The sequence below is a fragment of the Acanthopagrus latus genome, chromosome 6, assembly GCF_904848185.1.
Source record: "Acanthopagrus latus isolate v.2019 chromosome 6, fAcaLat1.1, whole genome shotgun sequence".
NCBI lineage: Eukaryota > Metazoa > Chordata > Actinopteri > Spariformes > Sparidae > Acanthopagrus > Acanthopagrus latus.
The window spans coordinates 5,602,644-5,625,146 of NC_051044.1; the positions used below are offsets into that span (position 1 = coordinate 5,602,644).

The window sequence follows — 22,503 nt, forward strand, 5'->3', positions numbered from 1 at the left end:
TCATTTTTACCAATGTATATATGATGTATAAAACCCGAGCCGACAAATAAATGTAGTAGAGTCAAAGCTACAGTAGTTCCTCCTGAGTTAAAGTGAACATAGTATACAATAGAAATACTCGTGTACAAGTACATATATACTTACTATCAATCACTGTTTTCAGGTATTTTAGTCAACTCTAAACTATTTCCCAAAGTGTGAACACAAAGCTCTTTATCTTCTGAAGGATTAAACCAGCCTTTTCCCCCTCATATATATGCGGGCATTACTCACTAACACATGATGTACTGTACGTTTCCCTCACGTCATCTGTCACGCTGTCAAATTTACATGCAAGTCGTCAACCTCCCTCCGTCGCTCCCACCTGTTTCCCCTGCTCTGACCAATCACAGCGGAGTAGGCGGGACATCTGTGCAATGGCGGTGACAGGGAGTGGTCTAGCAGCCTGTCGATCAAATTACCAATGAAGCTGATGGGAGTTAACAAGAAAAACACCCGGAAACTGGTAAAAAAATAAAAAATAAAAGCAGCAAGGCGGAACTCTGCTAACCGACATCCGACTGTTCATATACTTTATGTGTTTTAACTTTCACTTTTGGTTAATTTTGGTTGTATCATTTGTATATATGCTTTACGTGATTATATATGTCCCCAAAACGTTCAATAGAAGTTTTAAATAACTAAACATGACTTTTATTGTGAAGTCGTAACCGGACGTAGTATCTGTGTGACCGTGTAGCTTGGTGAGCCGGCCCGGGCAGCGGCAGTCACCCTGTAGTACCTCTCAATTACTGTTAGCAGCCAGTCGCACCAGTCGGAGCTCTTGTATGTTGCTGTGCCGTTGTGTGTTACTTTCTGGCCGTTAACGGGAGCTCACTTCGTCGCCGTAGGTGTAATGGAACTGGACAAAATGGACGAGAACGACTGGAAGTATCACGGAGAGGGAAACAAGAGCCTGGTGGTCTCACACGTACAGGTGAGTAAGCTAAGCTAACACGAAGCTAACTCAAGTTCGGCTAAAGCAGGAGGAGTCTAAATTTAGCTGCGAGAGGACACACATCGCCCGCTTCACACTTTTTTTTTTTAAACGTCAAATATGCTTAAGCTCAGTGTCATTTCTGGTGGAAACTTTCTCGCAGTTCCCTGTAAAATATTTTTATGATTAAAGGAGGAAATGTCAACCGCCAGGATTTTGTTTATCATCGTTACCGTTAGCCTGTGTTTGCTAGTTTACCCGGCTTGCTAGCCAGCAGCTAAGAGTTCACATTAGTCCAACAACCAATGGAAAAAAAGATGGTTGCGATGGAACAACATCGCTAAAAACACCACCAACAGTCGGAAATAACACACAGGTTCGTGCTGAGTGAAGGTGACGGACTGACTTTGTGATGTGGAGGCATTTAATAGAAGTAACGTTGCGATTCCAACGGGCTGCTGGGGAGCTAATGTAGCCGTTAGCCTCTCCTCAGGTTTGTCATCCAGCTGCTGGCTGTTGAAGTCACAACACTTTACAAAGCTGCTTTTGAGTCGGACGTGCCTGGCAGCTGACTCGGAGACAGATGGCTGGTTCTTTTGGGTTGATGTATATGATGTATAATCCGTGCTGACAGACACTGGAGTCACCTGAACAAGGGCGGTGCACCAACTGACACGCCACTGACCGACTGTGGGAAAGTCTCAGTCATGGGGACCGAGTCTGTTCATGTAAAAGGAGGCGAGACAATACAGCAGCAGTGGTGCAATCAGCCAAGAAACTGTCAAGTTCCTCTTTGATTTTGATTGTTGTCAGTGTAGTACACACTGTTACTCTAGATCTGGAGAAGAATGGAATGTTTTTGTTCATGGTCATTTCACAATATGAAGTCGTGGGGTTAGGGATTCCAAAAAATAGTGATTCAGAGTTAGCACAGGTCAATAGATGGTTTGTTTTATACACCTTTGCCTGATATAACACCAGAGTTTTAGTCCTGATATCAATATAGCACCAAATAGGGTACACTATTAAAATGTTTTCCACAGTCCCTCTCTACACTGAACATAAAAGATTGAAAGTGAACATAAAAAGTGTTCAGTGTTGTAGAAACACAAGTAGCCGTATAAAAGCGTTGTCTGAATAAGACACAGTCTAAAACCAGATGATAAGATATATTGCTATCGCATTATATTGCCTTCTGATTTGGGATGTTTATATCCTGATATTAGCTTTCCTCTGGTTGCAAAGGCTGCTTTGGATTTTAGTGCTGTCATTTTCTGAATTCCTCAGACTGTTTTACTTGTTCTTATACACACCTAGTCATTATATCCACATTATGATTGTTTATAAGAGATGTTATTGGGTTAATATTTCATGAAAGTACCAATAGTCCTCCCAACATTTTTTTCATAATGTTATTATCAAAGTCTTATTTCAAAACATTGTGATATTCTAACATTTCCAATGTGCTTATTAGGAGATTTCACATTGTTAAGATATTTATTGTGTATCATGAAATTGCTTTATAATATTGCAATCTTGATTTGAACAGTGCTATCTCCATTTAAAATATGATTTAAAGCAATAATAATTTGTTCAGAAACTGATCAGACATTCAGTTCTTGAATGTTTTTGATAATCGATGCTACAGAAACGTTAATGTGACTCCAGCAGGAGAAGAGGAGAGAGAAATAATCGACAGATGGATGTTATGGGTGGGAACATTTCTGGAAAAGGGTTTCAAGACTTACGGTAAAAACAGCCCGACAGAATAACGTGTCTTTGGCTATTCCAGCAAATTTCATATCTGACATACCAAAGTACTTAGAATATTGGCAATAATTTGTCCTGCTCATCCATCTGGAACATTACTCACAATGGGCTATTACAACAAAAGGTAATGTTTTCCGGTATGTATCGTCATTATTGCCCAACTGAAACCCAACGGTTCACTGGCCCCCTTCAACGGGTGTGATTATGTAAGTAGGGAGCGTCACAGAAGAAAAAACTCTGAGACTTGAGTGATATAATGATTAGTATTTTTGTTATAGTAAAATCAGACCTTATTATGTTGGTGTCTCAGAATTTTTCCGATGGAGTTATGATAATTTCAGACAAACTGTGTTAATCTGTCCCTGCATGTCATACATCTGCACTTTAGTCACAGGTTTTCTAGTAAATTTCTGCAGTAATCTGATTTTCTTAAACTTAAAAACTAGAAACCTTGTTTTCCCTGGCTAGATTAGTCCTGGAGAAAGCTGATTTTTTTGTCATAACAACATGTTTGTGATATGATTTTTGTCCTGCACGAGGACAAAACACAGACAAGCAGAGTAAGTATCGCTGTGACTGTAGAGTAGCTGGATAAAAGGAGAGATTGTAACATGTAAAGATACATATTCAGGATTGAGTTAATTCATAGTCTGACTGAAGCTGAAACTGACACTGAGTTGCATCTTGAAGTCTAATTTGGTTTCCACCACTTCCACATTTGACTGTAAAATTTAGACAAATTCAATGGGAGGGAAATCTTGTCCTCTCACTGCACCTCTGTCCCAAAGAAGTGTGTCACTAACACACATAAAGTAAACAAGGCTTTGTTGTAAAATCAGGTGAGGAGAAAGATTTTAATTCAGTTTTTACTGAGCTGCTGCATGGCGGTGATGATTGTCATGTTAACCAGGACACTACAATGTATGTAAAAACTCGCTGTCAGTCAGTGTTTATTGTATAACCTGTTTTATCTCAACATTCAGGTTTCTTCTGGGTATGGAAGAACTCCAAATTATGCGCACAGTGATGGCCTCCGGTATTTTTTGTTTGTGCAAATACCAAAGACATTCAGTTTACTGTCATGGGGGAGAAAGGAAACAAGCAAATCTTCATATTTAAACTGCTGGAATCTGACAGTTTTGATAACTGATTGATTTATAGTTGCATTCTTGGATAAATGAGACAGACAATTTTTGCTTTTGGCTGCACACCTCAGTGGCCATTTGTTCATGCCGACAAAAGTATTCTCTGTTGTGTGTTGTAACACTTAATATATGTTAAGTATGGGGTATGAATGTTCTTTGGACAAACAGAGAAACTTGTCCCAACTTGCGGTCTGACGCAAATGTTCCCAGGCTGGTGTTGATAGCCTGCTACAGTTTTTGAGTCACCCCAAACCGCCCAGGGTGGATTTACTGTTCTTGTTGCACTGTGACAGTAGTTTCAGCCACCTCAGGAAAATCTGCGAGATGTTCCTCAGTTGACTGTTTAGTTCTGTCCTGTGTTGAAATCAAACTTCTCTTCTGTTGTTGCAGCTCTCCAGAGTTCTGCGCCTGCTCAAGTATCCTGCAGAGGACTCTGAAAACCCGCCACAGGTATGAGTCTGTAGGGTGTTAGACCAGGACCAAGTGCAATGTGAAAAGCCCCAGAAAAGTGTGTTTTTTGCAATGTGCATGACTTTCTTTTAGGAAAACACTAACATAACACACGCACATAAAACTGCTGCTGAGTTGAAGTCTACAACGCTTCATTCAAACGGACACAGATGAAATCATAACCTCCATCAAGGAGGATAAAAGGAAGGATCCTGGAATCTTTTAGATCTTGATTTAAAACTTTAATACTGGTGTATTTTGGTGGCTGATATCTATGAGTGAATACAAAAGGGGGAGGTATGTGCTTTACTCGGTGCCACTCTAGTTTGATTTTGAACTCCTTACCAAATAAAATAAATTTCAACCTATATAAAACAGCGTCACAGCTGCACAGTGTGGTTGTACAGCTGGTTTTGTTGGTTCTGTTGAGAAGAGAAGTGTTGTCGTCTTGATTGTGTCTGTCAGACCAAAGGAGAAAACTGACATTCAGTGAGCTGACAATGAGCTTTAAGCTCTGGTTCATACCTGTCAGCAGGGTTAAAATAAAAACTTAATTTAGCGTGATGGCTTTGTGCCACGGTACAATGCTCCATTTAGTCGCAGCTCTGTTTATCGTCAGTGGAGCAGCTGCTGATTTTACATCCTGCTCAGATTAAAGACTCAGCACATCCCCTGATCCAAATGTAAACCAAATTGTTGCCCCACCCCATCATCAAATTCAAATTCACCTGGGGCTGCTCATCAGCTGCCATCACTCCACAATAACCCCAGGTGTTAACATTTTCTTATTTCTGAGCATTTGTAGACATGACAGGAAAACAGACTAGTATAACTTAAATTCTTTAAGATATTACATGTAACAATTGTGCATTCGAATCTTGAAAATGACGTTGCCAACAATGTTCAAACCAAAGAAATTCACTCATAATTTAGTTTAAGCTAACGGTCGCGTTTCATTTAGTTGCCTGTTGCTTCAGTGTGGGACGAAGTTGGTGAAGATGATTGAATAACAGGAACTGAAATTTAAAACATTATGTCATCCTTGAACATATTAGTTGGAAATTGTGGTTGTTTAACAATGACGACAACAACTCCAATGATGCTGCTACTTGTGTCTTTTGTTTTGATGTTTAGCGGCAGATATGACATACTCTGTGTTGAATATATAAGAATTAACATCCAAAGTTTTATATGGAGAAAAGAAACGCTGGGTGTGTGATTGAGTTTGCCACTGATTTCCAAATTTGATTTCTGATTTAATTTGGTATTGATTCGGTTAGGGATACTTCAGTAACAACACAAATTTTGCTTGGATATGAAAGAGATTCTTACAGAACTTATACTGTAAAATGTGCATGGAGCTTTCTAACATGATGCATTATTAATAATATCAATGTTTATTATTAGGGAGGGGTCATGATTAGTAATATTCAAACTGTCATTAAATTACAAACATTCAAATATGGCTGGTTTTGTCTGGAAAAATAGGTGTTTCATTGTTTTTTAGTTGCGCCTGGAAGTGTAAAGCCTTGACAGGATCGCATTATTGTTACCAGGCTGTGGTCACACATGAAGTCAGTATAAACCTGTGCAGCGATATGCTAAAATACACACAAACAACTGATCTTCCAAAAATCCCTGAATAGTTCCCACTGACTATCAAATAACGTATTTGAGATGCCATACGGAGGAAAAATGGAGTCACCATTGCATCAGGATCCCAGAATAAACAAAAATACACGTGGTTACATTTAATGATGTTTGGTAGCTATCTGTGAAGGAGGATGACTATATTCGTAACGTTGTCTACAAACTTGAGTTGTCGATTGTTCATCCAACAACTGAAACTTCTGTCAATGAGCACAACTGCAGAACAATTTCACTCTCTGTGAGAAATAATTAGATTGTGGGAGAGGTCTGCGGTCTGGCACAATGCTCAGAGCAAACAGAGTCAGATGGTGATCAGCTGGTTATCCTGAATCACATGATGGTTTATTTATTTATTTATTTTTTATGGAAGCCAAATAACTGAACTGAGTTGACTGCGTGTATCTCCGAGCACAAAGAGAACAAATAACTCGACTGCTCTGTCAACATTTGATGTCTTAGAACAGGATATACAACCTGGTGTTTACCTGTGCGTTTACCTCCCGGCTTTTCTACGGGCTGAGACACAGATCCTGACCTGCTGCAGCGCTGCCAGCCCCGTCTTTGTGTTTGATAATTATCAGGAAGAATGATTTTCAAGACAGGGGGAGCGGGAAGGAGCAGAAAGATGCTGCCCGTCACCTGTTGTGTATAGCTTTTCATATCTGTGACATATCCTGGATAAAGATATTACAACTGTAATGAAACGCTGGTATGGTGCTGACGTCTGTCCACTGGTTGATTTCAGGTCTACTGTTGCAGAAAAGATTGGCGAGACCCTGAATCTCATGGACCTCATGTGGCTTTATTTTTGAAAAAAATCTACAGTAATATCCTGTTTGAATTCTGCCACAAATCACATTTATGATGTTTGTCAATTTAAAAAATACAATTTTTCAGGTCAGTAAAATCTTGGCGGCTTACTCAATACGGCTGCTGCAGCTCTACAATATTTAAGTTACGGCTTACTGTTCAACAAGACAATTTCACTAATGCAACTGATCTGGCTGTGTAGTCTTCATAATTACGTGTTTTCACAGTTTAATTAGTTTTGGTACAAACTACGACTTTTCTGTGTGGAAAAATTATCTTTTATATTGATAAACATCAAATGTTTCATTGGTGGCACATATAAAGTCCCACGGTGGTCCATCACAATGAGCGTGACTCCGGCTCTGTGTGGTTTATAACTCTCTGTGTGTGTTTGTCTTCCAGACAGTGGAGCAGGCCTACAGGCAGATCCAGAACATCGTTGACTTCAGCTCCAACGTGATGAGCAGCCTGCTGGGAGAGAAGTTCATCCACAGCGGAGTAAGTTCACATCTTCGATCGCTTTGTCTTTGTTTAAAGGTGCAGAATGTGAGAATTGTTAGTTTTATCCTACTAGACATTGAAAGAGTCAATTTAGCATCGCACTCCTACAACATTATCAGAGTCACAATGAAGAAAAAGGGTTGAAGTATTTTGTTATTCCACACATTCCTTTTTCTTGACACAATCTGGTGCCTTTATCACCCAGAATGCAACAGTTTGGACAGGATTTTTTGTGTGATATGCTTCAGTAAACACCTCCAGATTTATTTCACCTCCAAACTTATTGTCTGGTCTTTAAACCCAGCTGACACAGACTCGAGTGACATCATCTGAGGCAATTTATCACATGATTCTCTGAAACCTCAAAATACTTAACGCAACTTTTTTCACATGTGCTTCAGTTCTCAAGACCTGTAAACTGTAGTTGATATGAAACAAACAAGAGGACCGGTAGACATGGACACAGCGCATCTTTAATTAATGTAATTTCAATTATAATTCAATACAGGATTGTCGAATCATTTCAGGCATAGTTGAAAAAGACAGTTTTCTTTATATAAATGCAACATGAATCAGTGCAGACTTCCTGACAGGTGTCATTCATCAGGACTCAACACTGACCTACATCCTGTTATTAAAGCTCACCAACCCAGAAAAGAACCAGTTTTGTCTCTTTCACTGATTAATCTTCTGTCTGAGAGACACATTTGACAAATGAGGACAACGATCAATGAGTGTGTGTGTGTGTGTGTGTGTGTGTGTGTGTGTGTGTGTGTGGTACTTTATATAGTACTAAATGTTCACAGAAATCAAACTCCTGTTAAATTAAACCTATCAGGGTGTAAATAATGTTTTTGAATGAATCTGATTTGGGAGAGTCTTTTAAATCAGAACAAGGAAAGTATTGTATTGTGTTGGTGTTTATTGAAGCTGGTTTGTTTACAGCTGCTGTCTCTGTACATCATCACTCACATAATAAATGACGATGATCAGCACACTCACACCGCTTTATACACAGTAGATAACAGAAACAGAAGTATAGACGGGTTCTGTTCACGCACTGGTCGTAAGTTACTGACTTTATTTCCTCTACAGGAAGTGGTCAAACTGCCGCTAGAGTTTGTGCGACAGCTGTCAATCAAAGTTCAACATCAGAGACCAGGTAAGACAAAAACACATGATATTAAACAGTTTGACATTTGCTCTCCTGCAGATGAGACGATTGAAAACCCCTCAAATGTCTGAATGTGAACACGAAGCTACAGACAGCAGCTAGTTGAGTTTAACATAAAGAACAGAAACAGGGGAACTTCTAGCCTGGTTCTCCCTGCAGGTAATAAAATCCGCCTGCAGATAAAGCTCAATAATTTACATGCTTACCTGATATGATCTCTGAGATAAGACATTTCGCTAGATGAAGAGATGTGAGAGTCATATCACTCTTCTCTTCTCTTCTCACTCAAGAGTAGACGCTTTAATACAGAGTGAACTTCCTGCTCGCCTCACTTCATGCTGTTCCTGTCAACATCACCGTGATATTTGCTCTTGTCTCTTTTCATTGATATTAACTCATTTAACTTCTTAAAAACTCTGTTTACTTTGTTCAAGCTCCACTTCAACACAGATAACATTTAAAAACTGTTAGATTTTTGTTTTTTAACTTCAGGAAACATCAGCAGTGTTGGATTTGACTAAATGACGATTTTAGAAGCACCATATGCAGCTATTTTGATAATTGATCGTTGTTTGATGAAGTTTTACAAATCATAGCAGCCTGTTTTCTTTATATTTTACAAATTGTTTGAACTGTTTTGGAATCAGGGTTGTAAAAAAAAAATCAGAATGTAGAAAAGCTAAAATGACAAAACTTGATGATCCAGGTTATTAAATGACATTTTTTTGCTCCTTTTCTTGGTCTTAAATGACCAAAAATGTAATATTTCGAGGTTTGGGACTGGTAGACAAACAAAGATGTTTGAAGATGTAGGATAAAAGATAAAGGGGGATGTGTAACTGGGATTTTTACTGTCTTCTGGTGTTTTGTAGACCAGAGAAAAGAATCATTAGTTCCACTGGTTTTGAGGCAAGTTTACAGCTACGCTCAAATGATTTATGAAAAATGTAATAAAATGTAAAAATGTAATAAAATGTTTAAATATAGGCGATGGTCAGTCTGTAGCTTGCCAGTAAATATCCAACACCAGGAAGGCATTTATCCACCTAAACAGAAGATACACTGACAGTGTCTAATAGAGCAACATTTAAGTTTACTTGCACGGAAAATAAAACGTGTGTGTGTGTGTGTGTGTGTGTGTGTGTGTGTGTGTGTCAGCCTGGCGCTGTGATAAGGTGATGGACATCTACAGCGGCTGTGCTCTCTGTCTGCCCAACCTGACGTCTCCAGTCCTCCACCAGCCAACACACACTCCTCCACTCTGCATCGAGATCAAGGTGAACTTAGACGCTAAAATAATGCATGTTTACCCTGTTTACCTCCTTTCAGCCCTGTGGTCGTTAATTTTCAATGAATGACTCCACAATCTTGATGAAATTGTAATTCATTTTGAGTTTGGTTTTACTTTCAGTTTCATCCTGATGATAAACCTCCTGATCGGGTGTAAAGTGTAACGTTCTCCCTTCTGAGAAGCAGCCACATTTCCAGAAATCTTTGCCAGTGATTCATTGTCATTCCAGACAAACTGAGCAGAAACTGCAAATCACAAGGGTGTGACTGTGAGTGTTTCTTAGCTGCTGTGTTTTGTTTTTGTGTGTCGTTTCTTTTTTATAGCCTAAATGTGGCTTCCTGCCGTCCTCCAAACATGTCAGCAAAGACATCAAGACCAAAGTGTGTCGATTCTGCATGCACCAACACTACAAGGTAAATACAACCACAGTCATTTGGGGGTCGAGTCAGATCCTTTCTTTACTTCTAGTGGAGGTAATGCACATTTAGTTAAATTATCAGTGTCTGTATCAATAGATTCCCTGTATTAAGGACCTGGACTAGGATCAGAATAAAAAGAAAGTTGATTCATTCAACTATACAACACAAAGTCATATCATTTCTATTACTGTCTGACTTTTCTTTCTTTCTTTCTTTGTATTTTCTCTCTCTGTGTCTCAGGTGGCCAATGGGAAGTGGAAGAGACGCAGTCTGTACTGTCCTCTCGACCTGTTCTCAGGGTGAGACTAAAAACTTTTACTATAGTAAAGTATATACAACACCAGTGTACATGTATTTATATTATTTCCTGTTTATAAAGTAAGTTCTGCAACAAATCCTGATTGTTACATAGTGTGTCCCTCCTAAGCTCAGGTACACTGGTGATGGACAAAACATAAGAAAACATTATACACAGTTTAATTTAGTCTAATACAAACAAAACACCAGCCTCTGTAGTGTTTTTGTGTTAATGTTCCTCAGAGCTTTTCCTCTGCACCACTCCTGCCTCCACACTACAGATTCCTCACTGTTCTTTAGCTGATGTTTCTCTCTCTGCTTTCTCTCGTGTTGTTCAGGAACAGACAGAGAATGCACTTTGCCATCAGACACCTGATAGAAGAACCTCAGAACAACTTCAAAATCTTCAAGGTGAGACACAACCACACCTGTCAGTCTCTGCCCAACACAGTGTGATTTAAAACCCTGTTTGTGTACTTGGATCACAGCTTCCAACTGCATCAGCGACACAGTCGATCCTGCAGCTGCTGGCTTGAAATTCCACGTTCTATGTCCGTCTTAAAATGATAATCAGGTTTTTATTTGAACTTTCAAATGTTTTTGCTGTAATCATCCGCCTTGTTCATACTGGCTGCAAAGAGATTCTTTCTTTTCTCTCTTTTCTATTGTTTCTTCCATAACTTAAACCCAAAACAAATAGAGTAATATATAAATGCAACAGTGACTAAAAGATATTGTGTATTGGAAAAACAAAATAAGGGGAAAAGAGTGTGGTATATTTGCAGGAGAGTAAAACAAAGAGATTCCTTCTAAAAGTAGTTTTGAAGGAAGACAAGGAGGAAAGAAGTCGACATTCTTTGACCGTGCAAAACAAATTCTGAAGTTCAGCTGGAACTAATGTGAAGCTTCACCAGTCTGAGGTTATAAAATCAATTGGATTTCTTCTGAACTTACAGTTCTTTTAGTACAAAAACTGCACAGTGTTATCATCATGGAAACACTGCTGATAGCAGCTCTGTTGGTCCAACTCAGACTGCTGGAGCCTCAGATCAGCTTCACATCAACTGAAGAATGTATTTCTGCTCAGAACCGGTCTATGGATTTTTTTGCCACCAGGAAGGAAATCACAATTCACTTGGCTGATTCTTATCATCAGTTCAGTTGAACCAAAACTGAGACAGATGTTCTGAGAAAAGCATCTTTCCATCTCAAACGTGTGGAAATTCAGCACCAGCTGCGCTTCATCACATGATCTCGGTTTGTATGTGGTTTCTTTGTAGGGCGGTCAGTGTATTTACAGCAGTAAGGAGGGCAGTGACGACTCGTTAGACCTGAACTCCCTGCTGCACCATCTCAGACCGTACTTCCTGTATGGAAACAACAGAATCAACAGTCACATGACCAGCAAAGCCGTCCTGAACGACTTCATTCAGGTAAAAACAGCTCACACACAAATATGCAGCCACATATTGTGTTTAAGTGTGTCTGAGAATAACTATCGAAGGCATCTGGACTTGTTTGAACCTGCGTGTTGCAACATCAGCACCAAATTCAGCTCATGTTACCTGGAAGAATTTACTTCCAGATGTGTCAAAATGTTGGATATTTACCAGCTGATCTGTCACTTTGAAAACACTGGACCAGAATTCAACAGTAACACGTTGTTATTGACAAGAGGTCCTGTTTGATTTAACTTTGTAATGTTAAAAAAAAATGAAGTAATATGTCATTTAGATAGTTCTGCATTTATTAATCCTGGATTTAGATCCTGTAAGTCACACAGACACGCCTCATCGAGATCTCTCCGTCTCTCTGTAGGTTCTGGTGAACGCCCTGCTGAGCGGTGGAGGAGGAGACGGAGGGGTGATGACGGACAGACGAGGAGAAGGGCGAAGCTTCTGTGAAGCGAGTCTGTTCAACAAAGAAAGAATTCGCCATGGTGAGGACTCGCCCATCTACACGTCTGTGTTTCCCTGACAGTGATTCATCTGAACATTTAAAGCAACATTATGTAACTTTTTTAAACCTTTAAATAACATTTTTTTAATAATCATTTTGAAGGTACAGAGTCTTATAACAGGATGAATGGTGTCTCTGTCTCAGCTGCTCCACCCCCCCGATCAAGTTTTCAACACACAACATTGTTATGACGTAATGAGTTTGTTTGTAGTCGGTACCTGCATTACATGTGACTGTTACACGCCTGGTATTTGTGTCACAACAGTTGTGTTGTGCTCTAAAACTGTGGGGGGGTTTAACAGCTTAAGTTGCGGCAAAACAAGGCAAAACAAGACATTTAGAGACCTCACCCAGGACTCCTGATGGACGTTTTTAAGAGACTAAACTAAGAAAATAATTGGAAGATTCGTCGATATTTAACACAAGTTTTAGTTGCAGCTCCACTTCTTAAACTCTAATCAGTCAAATTTAAAAGACAGCAGTTACCATCCAGAATCTGTTCCCCATTTTGAAAGATGTTTTTCAATGTTACTTCATTCTTGTTTTGTCGTCACTTTCTCTTCTCTCTCCCTTCATGACAACACAGATTTTATTCCAGTTTGAATTTGATCTGTGTGCAGCCTGTTGGTCTGTTTTTCTTCTCTCACAAAGGTTTTTCTTGTGTAGCAACCTCCCTCAGAAATGTGTGGTTTGAAAGAAGCATTTGTGTCATTTAGGCAGAAACACTTCGCTCATAACATCTGAATCCCATTATGTAAACATGTGAAACTGGGGGAAAAAAGAATAAACAAGAATGTTGACCTCTCCTCTCTAAACTGCTGTTTCTTTTCCTTTTTCTGCATGTTTGTGTGTGTGTGTGTGTGTGTGTGTGTGTGTGTGTGTGTGTGTAGGCTCTCAGGGTTTACCCAGCGACAGTGTGTTGTTCAGGATTCTTCAGACTCAGATGTTGGACACGCAGGACATTGAAGGACTTTACCCTCTGTACCGTCGGGTGGAGCAACACCTGCAGGACTTCCCCAAGGAAAGGTAACACCGCTGTAGTAACTGTGTATCTATTTAATCGCTCACCTATGTGGGGCACTCTCTGGTCTCTGACGTCACTTCCTGTTTGTGTCTGTCAGAACTCGTCTTCAGATCGACGGACCGTACGACGAGGCCTTCCTGGAGAAGCTGCAGAAATGTCCGGCTGAGGATGACGGCTCTGTGGAGTACGCTGTCGCCAAGGTCAGTCCAGTTCCACAGTTTCCTTGAAACTCACCTCAGGTTGATGCTGGTTGAATTATCAGTAACAGTTTGTTTAACACATTGAAGGCTACACACCAACAAATATGGAACTAAGCAGAGTTTTCTTTTAGATAAAAACACACTTCGAAGGTACATTTTATCAAGAGGGAAACAATCCGGGTCATTCAGTGATGTCACCATGTAGCTCAGAACTCATACTGAAAGCTGACAGTGACGTACCAGTCCGTTAACAACAGTGGCTAATTAATAGTCAGTTGTTACACGGGGCAGATTTCTTTTGAACACACCTGAAGATGGCAGCACGTCTAACTTGTGTATTTTGACCTCAGGTCCATCAGTACTGTGCTGCCATGACTGCCAAGGACTGCTCCATCATGGTCGCCCTGGTGCCCAGCAGTGAGGAAGAGGAGGATGATGATGGGTAAGAGCTTTGAAAGTCACGATGTTTATTATTGAGTATTGAGTTATTGAGTTAGACAAACCATCACATGAAATGATTTGAGGATGACGTTTTTAGTCTGATATTCCAGTGAGTCACAATTGTTGTATCAATGTTAAGTTAAAAATGTAATTTTGTAAATTTTGGAAAAAATATAAAGGTGATGAAGATGTACGTGTTGTTGTGATCCAAACCAAAACGTTCCTTTACTTCATGAAATAAACCATTAATTAGAATGAGTCTGTAGCGCCTGGTGATCCCACCAGGTGGAGCCAGACATCAGCTCATCATCTTGTCTAACAGAACCATCAGAATCTCCCGGATCATTAATGCTCCTCCCTCCTCGTCTCCTCCCCTCCAGTCAGCGGCGGCTCAGGGACTTCCTCTCCTCCAGACCTCCTGCTTTCTCCTACTCGGTCTCCATCTTGGATCTGGACCCAAAGCCGTTCGACAGCATCCCCCGCCAGCTGCGCCTGGACCAGAAGATTGTCTCCTGCTACCTAAGAACTGGCGGTGCCTTGCCAAAGGGCTCTCTGCCGCCGCTCCCCGGCATCTTCACGGCTGCAGAGAGGGAGGACTGCACGCTGCTCTTCCACCCCGTCTGAACGCCCTGAAGACAAACTGACGCCACGCTGATGCCTCAAACAGAGGAGGGATGCCATGTTGATGCAGAGGTCTAGAATCACTTGACACCTGAGCGGGTCATCAGAGACTCTCCTGCAGCACCTTCTCTTTACTCACGTTAACGGTTACAAATTCTCATTGCTGCTGCTGCTGCTGCTCAGCTCAATTAAGATCTACGAGCAGGAAGTCGCCAAGAAATCTCCACACGTCTGAGCGGCTTCCAGATATTTAAGTTACTGACTCAGAGCGTTTGTGGGGTCGTTGGTGTGAGCGACTCCTCGCTCCTGTCAGGAGGTGAATCCCCACGTCGCCACTCTCTTCTGTCATAATTCATATTTATTAGAATATTTACAGGGAGCTTTTTTTCTTTCTTTTGGTGACAACAGATTGACCTCCTGATAGGACTGCAGCGTCTCTCGTTCTCTCTGCTGACAGCGAAGCTCGAGCCGCATTTCCACACAAACTAGTCTCAGAAAATACTTTTCAAGGAACTGAAGATTCGGTCAGCCTGTTGTAGTTTGTGTTTCCACCGTGGTGAATTCAGTCAGGCAAATTAGCCTGCTGACGCATGAAAAAGTGACAACTTCATTTGCGTTCAACTCAACCATAACAACAATGGTTTCTCGAACAACCGGTTGCACGCTTTTTTTCTGTAACTCCACGTTGGTGTGTTGAAGCGCAATGTCAAAAAAATCTGAAGGCTGCAGATTTTTAAAGATGGTGGCTGAAAAAAAAGAGATGCATTTAGCATATCAGACCTCACCCCAAAAGTTCCTGTACTTTTTAGAACCTCTTGGGGGGTAAAATATATAAATAAATATCCCGTTTCTTGGGTCATATGCAGTATAAATATAAGGTTGAAAAAAATATTGATATCCGGCAATGAATGCACATTTTCTGCAGATATCAGTCAAATGTTGCAGATATTTCATTTGACTTTATTGTCTATAATGAAATGATTCCACTCAAACTGTACTGGGAATTTATTTATATATATTTGTCCCAAGCATCTTTTGTCAGCATTATCTTTAAAATATCTGCGATAGGCCAGTGTCAGCTGACAGTGTTGGTCTGGATCTTACAATAACAGACAGATTCGCGTCTCTGTGGAAACTTCCTGTGGTGGAGATGCGGCTCCTGTCAGAGAGAAATAAGGAAGGAGATTGAAGGTGAAGAAGAGAAAAAGCACGTTGTTGAGCTGTGATGTACGTATAATGATGTCATTTCCTGAATGTAGGCGGGGCCTCTGGTGGATTTTGGCCGATCTGATCCTCAGTCTGTCTGTGTGAGTCTCTGGATGAGACGTTTCTTGTTCCCATGATCCTTTGCAGACATGGAGTTTCAGTTGTCTGCTGGACACTATGGAAGGTTTCCTGTCCAAAATCCTCCTTTTGTGTTGGTTGAAGCTCATTGTTTTAACTACTGTTGTTGTCAGATTGAGATTTGTTTCAGTCGCCGTCTCACACTCCCTCGTTCACTTATCTGACGACGCGTAGCTTCGTAAAAATATGGTTACACTTCCTGCAGATATCTGCTCCGTCTCCTGATCACAAGTAGGACACAAATTCACCCACAGGTCCGACTTCACCTTTTTGATTTGTGATCAGCTGATGTGACCAGAAGATTTTAAAGTGGTTGAAACAGAACAGGGATCTTGTCTCCTCACCAGAGGTCAGCACGTCGACCCGCCGTCGATCAGTCTGACCCACCAGAGCAAGGGCTGCTGGGTAACAGAGAGCAGTCCTCTTCAGACGGGCCGAGTTTCATGCTGGTTTTTTGTGCCATAAGTGGCTTGTTGTGTGTTTGTACATGTGCCTAAATGTTCTGGAATGACTGGAGAAGGGGTGTGTGAGTGTGTGTGTTTGCGTGCGTGTGTGTTGAGAAAACTCACTCTGTTACAGGCTGCATTCACAGCTTCGATCTGAGACAAACCCACTCCAGTTTGTCTCTGTTCAGACTGACATCAGATCAGTCTGTGGACGCAGCTGTGAAACTCTCAGTACCTCAAACTCCCGACGACCTGAACAGAAGCTCAACGCGGTCGTCTGGTGTTTGAAAAACGATGCGTTCAGGAGCGCTGCGAGGTTTCCGAGGACGGCCGAGAGAGCCGTGCCCAGTCTTTGTTACCGTGAGCAGATGTTTGTGTTCGGATCGTTTTTTTGGGACTCTGTGACTTTCTCTCATCGTGCTCTCGAACCAGCAGCGCTCACGGAAGCTTCAGATAAACTGGTAACACTTGACTTCAGTTCTGCTGCTCACCGTCCACTCTCCAATCTCCACGACCCCCATCAGCCAATCAAACTCAAGTAACCAGGTCACACTACAAGACTGAAACGAGACAGAAAATCTGATCTCCCTTCACCAGGCATTGAATTGATGGGGTCAGTAGTTCTGTTAAATCCAAACACTAAAGGTTTGAAGCAAGACCTTTAACCAATCACATCAGGCTGGAGAGCGGACAGCAGCCGAACTGAACCAACCACTGATCGTTCTAACTGTTGAAATGAAGGCGCGACAGGCAGCGTGACAGGAGAGCAGAGGCTCATGGGAGTTGGGGGGGGGGGTACCTCTGCAGTCGTAGCGTCGAAGATTTGATGTTACTACTAAATGAAAATACTAAACAGTTTAACAGCTACACAGACTTTTACACCAAAGCATCCGATCACCGTGTCGCAGCTACGTCCCAACACAAAAAAGTTACTCATTAACATGTCGCAGCTGTGACACGAGCGGGATTCTGATTTAATAATCTTGTCAGTGTGATCTCGAGGACACGGAGCTGCAGTTTGTGTCTCATCACGAGATAAAGCCGCCTTAACGTCGTCATTGGACGAATGATCGAGATGGAAAAACACCCATGTTTTAGATTTACAAGTGTTTGTGTTATCACATCGGCTCAGGACAAGTTGTATGACCGCAGTGTCGGGTTAACAACACAGTGCATTAATAACGTAACGTAATCATTAAAGTAGTGATCAGGTATCTGTAACAGACGCCTTCAGCCGACACGAGGCGTCCATCTTATTTAGAGCTGCAACTAACGATTGTCAGTTAATCTGGATTATATATGAAACATCCAAAAACTTAGACAATTCCTCACGAAAGCAGCAAATTCTTAGATGTAAGAAACTAGAAACAGCAAATGTTTGACTTGGTTACTACATTTTTTGCTTGGAAAATTACTAAATTATCAGATTAATTGGCAACTAATTGCTTTTTTCTATTAGTTGTTGCAGCTCTGACGGTATCAGCTCCTTCAGGTATTTTCCAAGTTATTTGGTCAAATATATCTCAGTTTCTAAGTCTGCAGAAAAACAAATAGAACAAATATACAAGATGATGTTCTCTTGTTTTGTTGTGGAGCTTTTCACTGTTTTACACATCATCAGTAGTTTGGGTTTGTTAGTTGTCAAACATGGACGAGAATGTTGTAGCGGTTCCTCAGAATCTTGGAACGGTTCAAACATCTGCATTTTTTGTGACAACTGAGTGATTCAAGCTCCAGAACAAGACAGAGACAGAAGTCTGAGTTAACGATTGTTCTGTCGGTTTCAAAGTTAAGATTACAGCATATAAATGAAGACATTTAATATCCAGATTGCATCTTTGTGTGGTTTAAGACAGAATTCATGTCTAGTCCACGTGCAGAGAGAGTCTGTTAAATCTCTTCTAAGTTGTTAATCGACTGCGCCGAGTTTTGAAAGATTATCGGAGATTAAACACAACACGATGATTCAAGACACGAGACGGACACAAACTGTGGTGAAACGCAGCACTGATAAGATTATGTCAAAGATTACAGAACAGATGTTTCTAATCCCAAGAAAACAAACTTCGTCCTCACGTTGAGTCGAAGCTCTGACAGGTGAGCTGGAGTCTGATTGGTCGTTTGCCTCCGCCTGCTGCCCGAGCGTCGGCGTGCAGAAACATCACGGCACTGTGATACTACAGACTTGTAATAACTGCGTGTGTGTAAATAGCTGAGAGAAGAAAACTATTTGAAAATACAAAGGCGACACTGCTGTCTGGCATTTTGTATTTAAATTATTTATTTTTGTAGATTTTGACCGATGAGCTCTGCTGTAACAGCTGTCACAGTCGTGCTCTTTATATTGAATAAAGATTTCTAAGAGACTAAACTGTTGACGTGTGTTTGCTTTATTTATCCGTCAGGTTTGACATGTGAGAACATATAAAAAAAAAAAAAGGTTCATGATTTACATTTTAGAGATGAAGGTGTGAGTTATGTGTCCTGTCAGAGGCTGACCGCCATGATGACGGACTCGATGGCAGCTTCAGGTCCCAGAATCCTCAGCAGGCTCTGAAAGGCCTCAGCAGCGCCGACCAGAGGCTGAGAGGGGAACAGCTGCAGCGCTGCAGAGACAAAACATCTCACTGGTCATTCAAGATCAGAACAAACTAAATAATTTATGTCATGTCCAACAAGTAAACAGCCATGAAACAAGTTATAATAATGAGGAGGATGTAAAAACTCGATTCCAAATAATTTCTAGAAGCACTGCAGCGATAAATTGATACTTTGACAGTTTTTTTTTTTTACTATTATTATTTTTCAGGAGCTGGATCCAGATTTACAAATCACAAAGTTATAGTTTATTGTCTTAAATGTATGCACCTTCCCCACCAAGACAAATTCCTTGTTGGTGTAAAATCCTTGGCAATAAATCGGTTTCTGATTCTATTATTTGTGATGTTTAAAGGTGAACTGTTTGGATTTTTCATTTTGGATGTAGGACAAAAGTTTTCACTTATTTTCAAGAGTTAAATAGTAACAAGAACAAAAAATAAAAATAATCAGAAGTCGTCGCCCTAATTTAGTCTTTGCTGGTCAATATTAATCGTGTCAGCAGAAAAGGATAAACAACAAAAAGGAGAATAAAGCTGAAAAAAACCCCCCCAAATATTTGCTTGTATTTTGTATAAACTGTTTATGAATTAGGTCAGAGTTTGTACGAAATTATTCGAAAATTGCAGACCTTTAAAATCAAGATTATATAATAAGTGGGAACTCAAGAGTTCAATCTGGTAAAAAAAAACTTGCTGACTTTTCAAATGCACGAAAAATAATTATTTCCCTCAGATTTTGAGCACTTCTCCTTGCCTGAGAAAATCCTTCCAGGTTTACAAAAAGCCACTAAAAAATCTTAATTGTTTTATATCTTACAAGAGCAAAAACAATTTGTTTTTGCTGAGTGTGTGTCAGAAGTGTGTCAACATACATTTGGTGTCTTTGTATCAATGAAAAAAAATCATCAGTGTGAGAAAGCTGCCGCTTAAGATTACTTTCATTGTCAATTAATCTGTCAATTATATCCTCAATTAATCAAAGAATTGTTTGGTTTGTACGATGTCAGAAAATGGTGAAAAATGTTGATTAGTGTTTTCCTAAAAAAACCATAGATATTCATTTTTACAGCCACAGACGAGGAAATAAAACCAGGAAAAATTCACATTTAAGAAGCTGAAATCAGAGAATTTTGAACATTTTCAAAATAGTTTGTAATTAATTTAATAGCTGACAACTTACTGATTTATTGTTGCAGCTTTAGTCTAAAACTGAACCTACATTACAGAAACAGTCTGTAGTGTTATTGCCCTGTCAGTGTTTGCACTGAGCCTCCTGTCTGTCGAGTTCAGGTGAACTACAGGAGAGTGGGACATCTCACCTCTCTCAGGGATCTTTGTCACCAGGTCAATCTTCGGAGTGACTCCGCCCTCCTTGGAAACCTCGACCGACCAATGAACGACCAAGACGCAGCTAAAAAAACAAAAAACAAAAACACAATAAAAGCAGGCGGTCAGCAGGGAGGAGGGGACAGATTTCAGATTTCTCTCAGTCTCATCAGGATTTATTTACCCTGGAAGTTCAGGATGATTCAGGGTCATGACCTCTGACCTGCAGCCTCCTGGAAGACAGACGACAGACGGATACTTCTCCTGCACAGAGACATAAACATCATAGAAACACAGTCAGTCTCAGTGTGGCTGCACCAGTTGTCCTGCGGGGGGCGCTGCAGCATGTGTTTAGTGAGCTGAACGCTGAGGCCTCATTCATCAGACACGTCTGTACACCAGTCACAACATTAAACTGTGATGAGGAGTCGAGAGGAATATTTGTAGCATCGCAGGTCGTGTTGGAGATTCATCAACTTTGAATGAAAAATGAAAATGCTGCTTCAGTTTCCTGTTAGAAAAAAATATTTAAAAAAAAAACTCTTCTCTTTGTTTTTCTACCAAGAAAAGTTCACGACCCGAAACAGAAGGAAGTGATTCATCTGCTCAGTGACGTGAAATCTGATCTGATCATAAACCTGTTAATGTGATTGATTTTACAGCCTCCACACACACACACACACACACACACACACACACACACACACACACACACACACACACACACACACACACACCACCGACTGTTCTCCAGCATACTTCAGTCATTATGGGTGTGTTCAACAGGTGAGGGGTGTGTCCAGGTGATTCAACCTTGATGGCATTTGTAGCTGTGATGCGTGTGTGTGTGTGTGTGTGTGTGTGTGTGTGTGTGTGTGTGTGTGTTAGCTGCCGTCTATAATCAGATCCAGACTGCTGTCAGTAGTTTTTACTCCCTGAATGAGTTCAGATCGGACCAGAATCAGGTCTTTATCGTCCTCTATTGTGTTTTTCTTTTTTTAACTGAGCACTTTTGTTCGTCTCCTGTCTTTAATGAGAGCAGCAGATTACTGTCACATGAAGAATTCACAGTGACAGACGAGACGGTACGCAAGTCGGAGTTAACAGAAAAAAACAAACATGTTAGTTTTTCAGCAGCAGTGACTTCACCTCCACCACACACACGTTTGTCTGATTCACACAGGATCAGTGTAACAGGACGAGGTGCAGAAATATCAGAATATCTCAAATAAAGCTGCAAAGACATCAGAGTTCCACTGCAAGATTATTATGATAATTACAGTGACACGTACCTGCACAACAGGTAAAGTGTCTCACTGTGTGCTGCAGGAGTCACCACACCCTGCGGTTGTTGCAGCTACTTACTGCATTTTTCCTTCTTGTTTTATTTGATTTCACTCAAAGGTTTTTTCTAAACCAGCCTCACGTTGGTGCTTTGCTGCCACCTACTGTGACAAAGAGACACATCACAAACATCGTCAGCGCTGATATTTATCAACACTCCTCGTCTCAGATCTCAGGTTGATTCTGCTGATTTTCTACACCTCATTTTTGTTTTCATGCAGCAGCTCTAAATCTGTCCTCGTCTCACGTGCATCATATCTGCATGTCAAGTAAACAAAGTATGAAAAAGCTGCTATCAACCTAAAACACACAACACAGATGACTGAAACATATTTAGCAGGATGTCATCATGATGTGCATTTCGTCTCTGACCAGATGTCATAACTTCATATGTTATTCTATTTGACATCTGTGTAAAATGTTGTCGTAGTTATTATAAATAAATAAAATCTAGAGTTGTGGCCAAAAATGTGTTTTGTGAGGTCACAGTGAACTTTTGTCCATCAAATTCTACCCAGTTAATCTCAGTTCAAGTGGACATTTGTGTCAAAATCTGAAGAAAGTTCGTCTCAGACAACTTAAATATCAGCACAGACGGTTCTGAATGGCAGTTATGCTTCAACAGAAGACGGACGAGCGTCTGTGAGGTAACTGAATGCAGACAAGCCGAGACAGAATCACCCATCTCGTTACATTACACGAGTCGGTCTGATGA

At 40.6% G+C, this 22,503-nt stretch overlaps 2 protein-coding genes across 3 annotated transcripts in view; one reads left to right on the top strand and one right to left on the bottom strand.

Annotated features, from left to right (window-relative positions):
* The first annotated feature begins 734 nt into the window (after positions 1 to 734).
* ippk (inositol 1,3,4,5,6-pentakisphosphate 2-kinase) lies at positions 735 to 18,888 on the top strand. Its single transcript, XM_037101947.1, has 14 exons — positions 735 to 976; positions 4,282 to 4,341; positions 7,204 to 7,299; positions 8,398 to 8,464; positions 9,635 to 9,753; positions 10,091 to 10,180; positions 10,427 to 10,485; positions 10,822 to 10,894; positions 11,764 to 11,916; positions 12,302 to 12,422; positions 13,333 to 13,468; positions 13,564 to 13,666; positions 14,017 to 14,108; positions 14,488 to 18,888. The coding sequence occupies exons 1-14, from the start codon at positions 896 to 898 to the stop codon at positions 14,729 to 14,731; spliced, it is 1,494 nt and encodes a 497-aa protein (XP_036957842.1). The 5' UTR covers positions 735 to 895; the 3' UTR covers positions 14,732 to 18,888.
* A 2-nt stretch (positions 18,889 to 18,890) lies between these two features.
* Positions 18,891 to 22,503, bottom strand: part of LOC119021584 (centromere protein P) — an 82,960-nt gene continuing 79,347 nt past the window's right edge. For both annotated transcript variants that reach the window (XM_037101950.1, XM_037101951.1), the window contains exons 7-9: positions 20,629 to 20,708; positions 20,438 to 20,529; positions 18,891 to 19,124 (exon numbers count right to left, since the gene is read on the bottom strand). In XM_037101950.1, the coding sequence (XP_036957845.1) occupies positions 19,006 to 19,124; positions 20,438 to 20,529; positions 20,629 to 20,708 (291 nt within the window). In that variant the 3' untranslated portion in view covers positions 18,891 to 19,005. The remainder of the gene's footprint in view (positions 19,125 to 20,437; positions 20,530 to 20,628; positions 20,709 to 22,503) is intronic.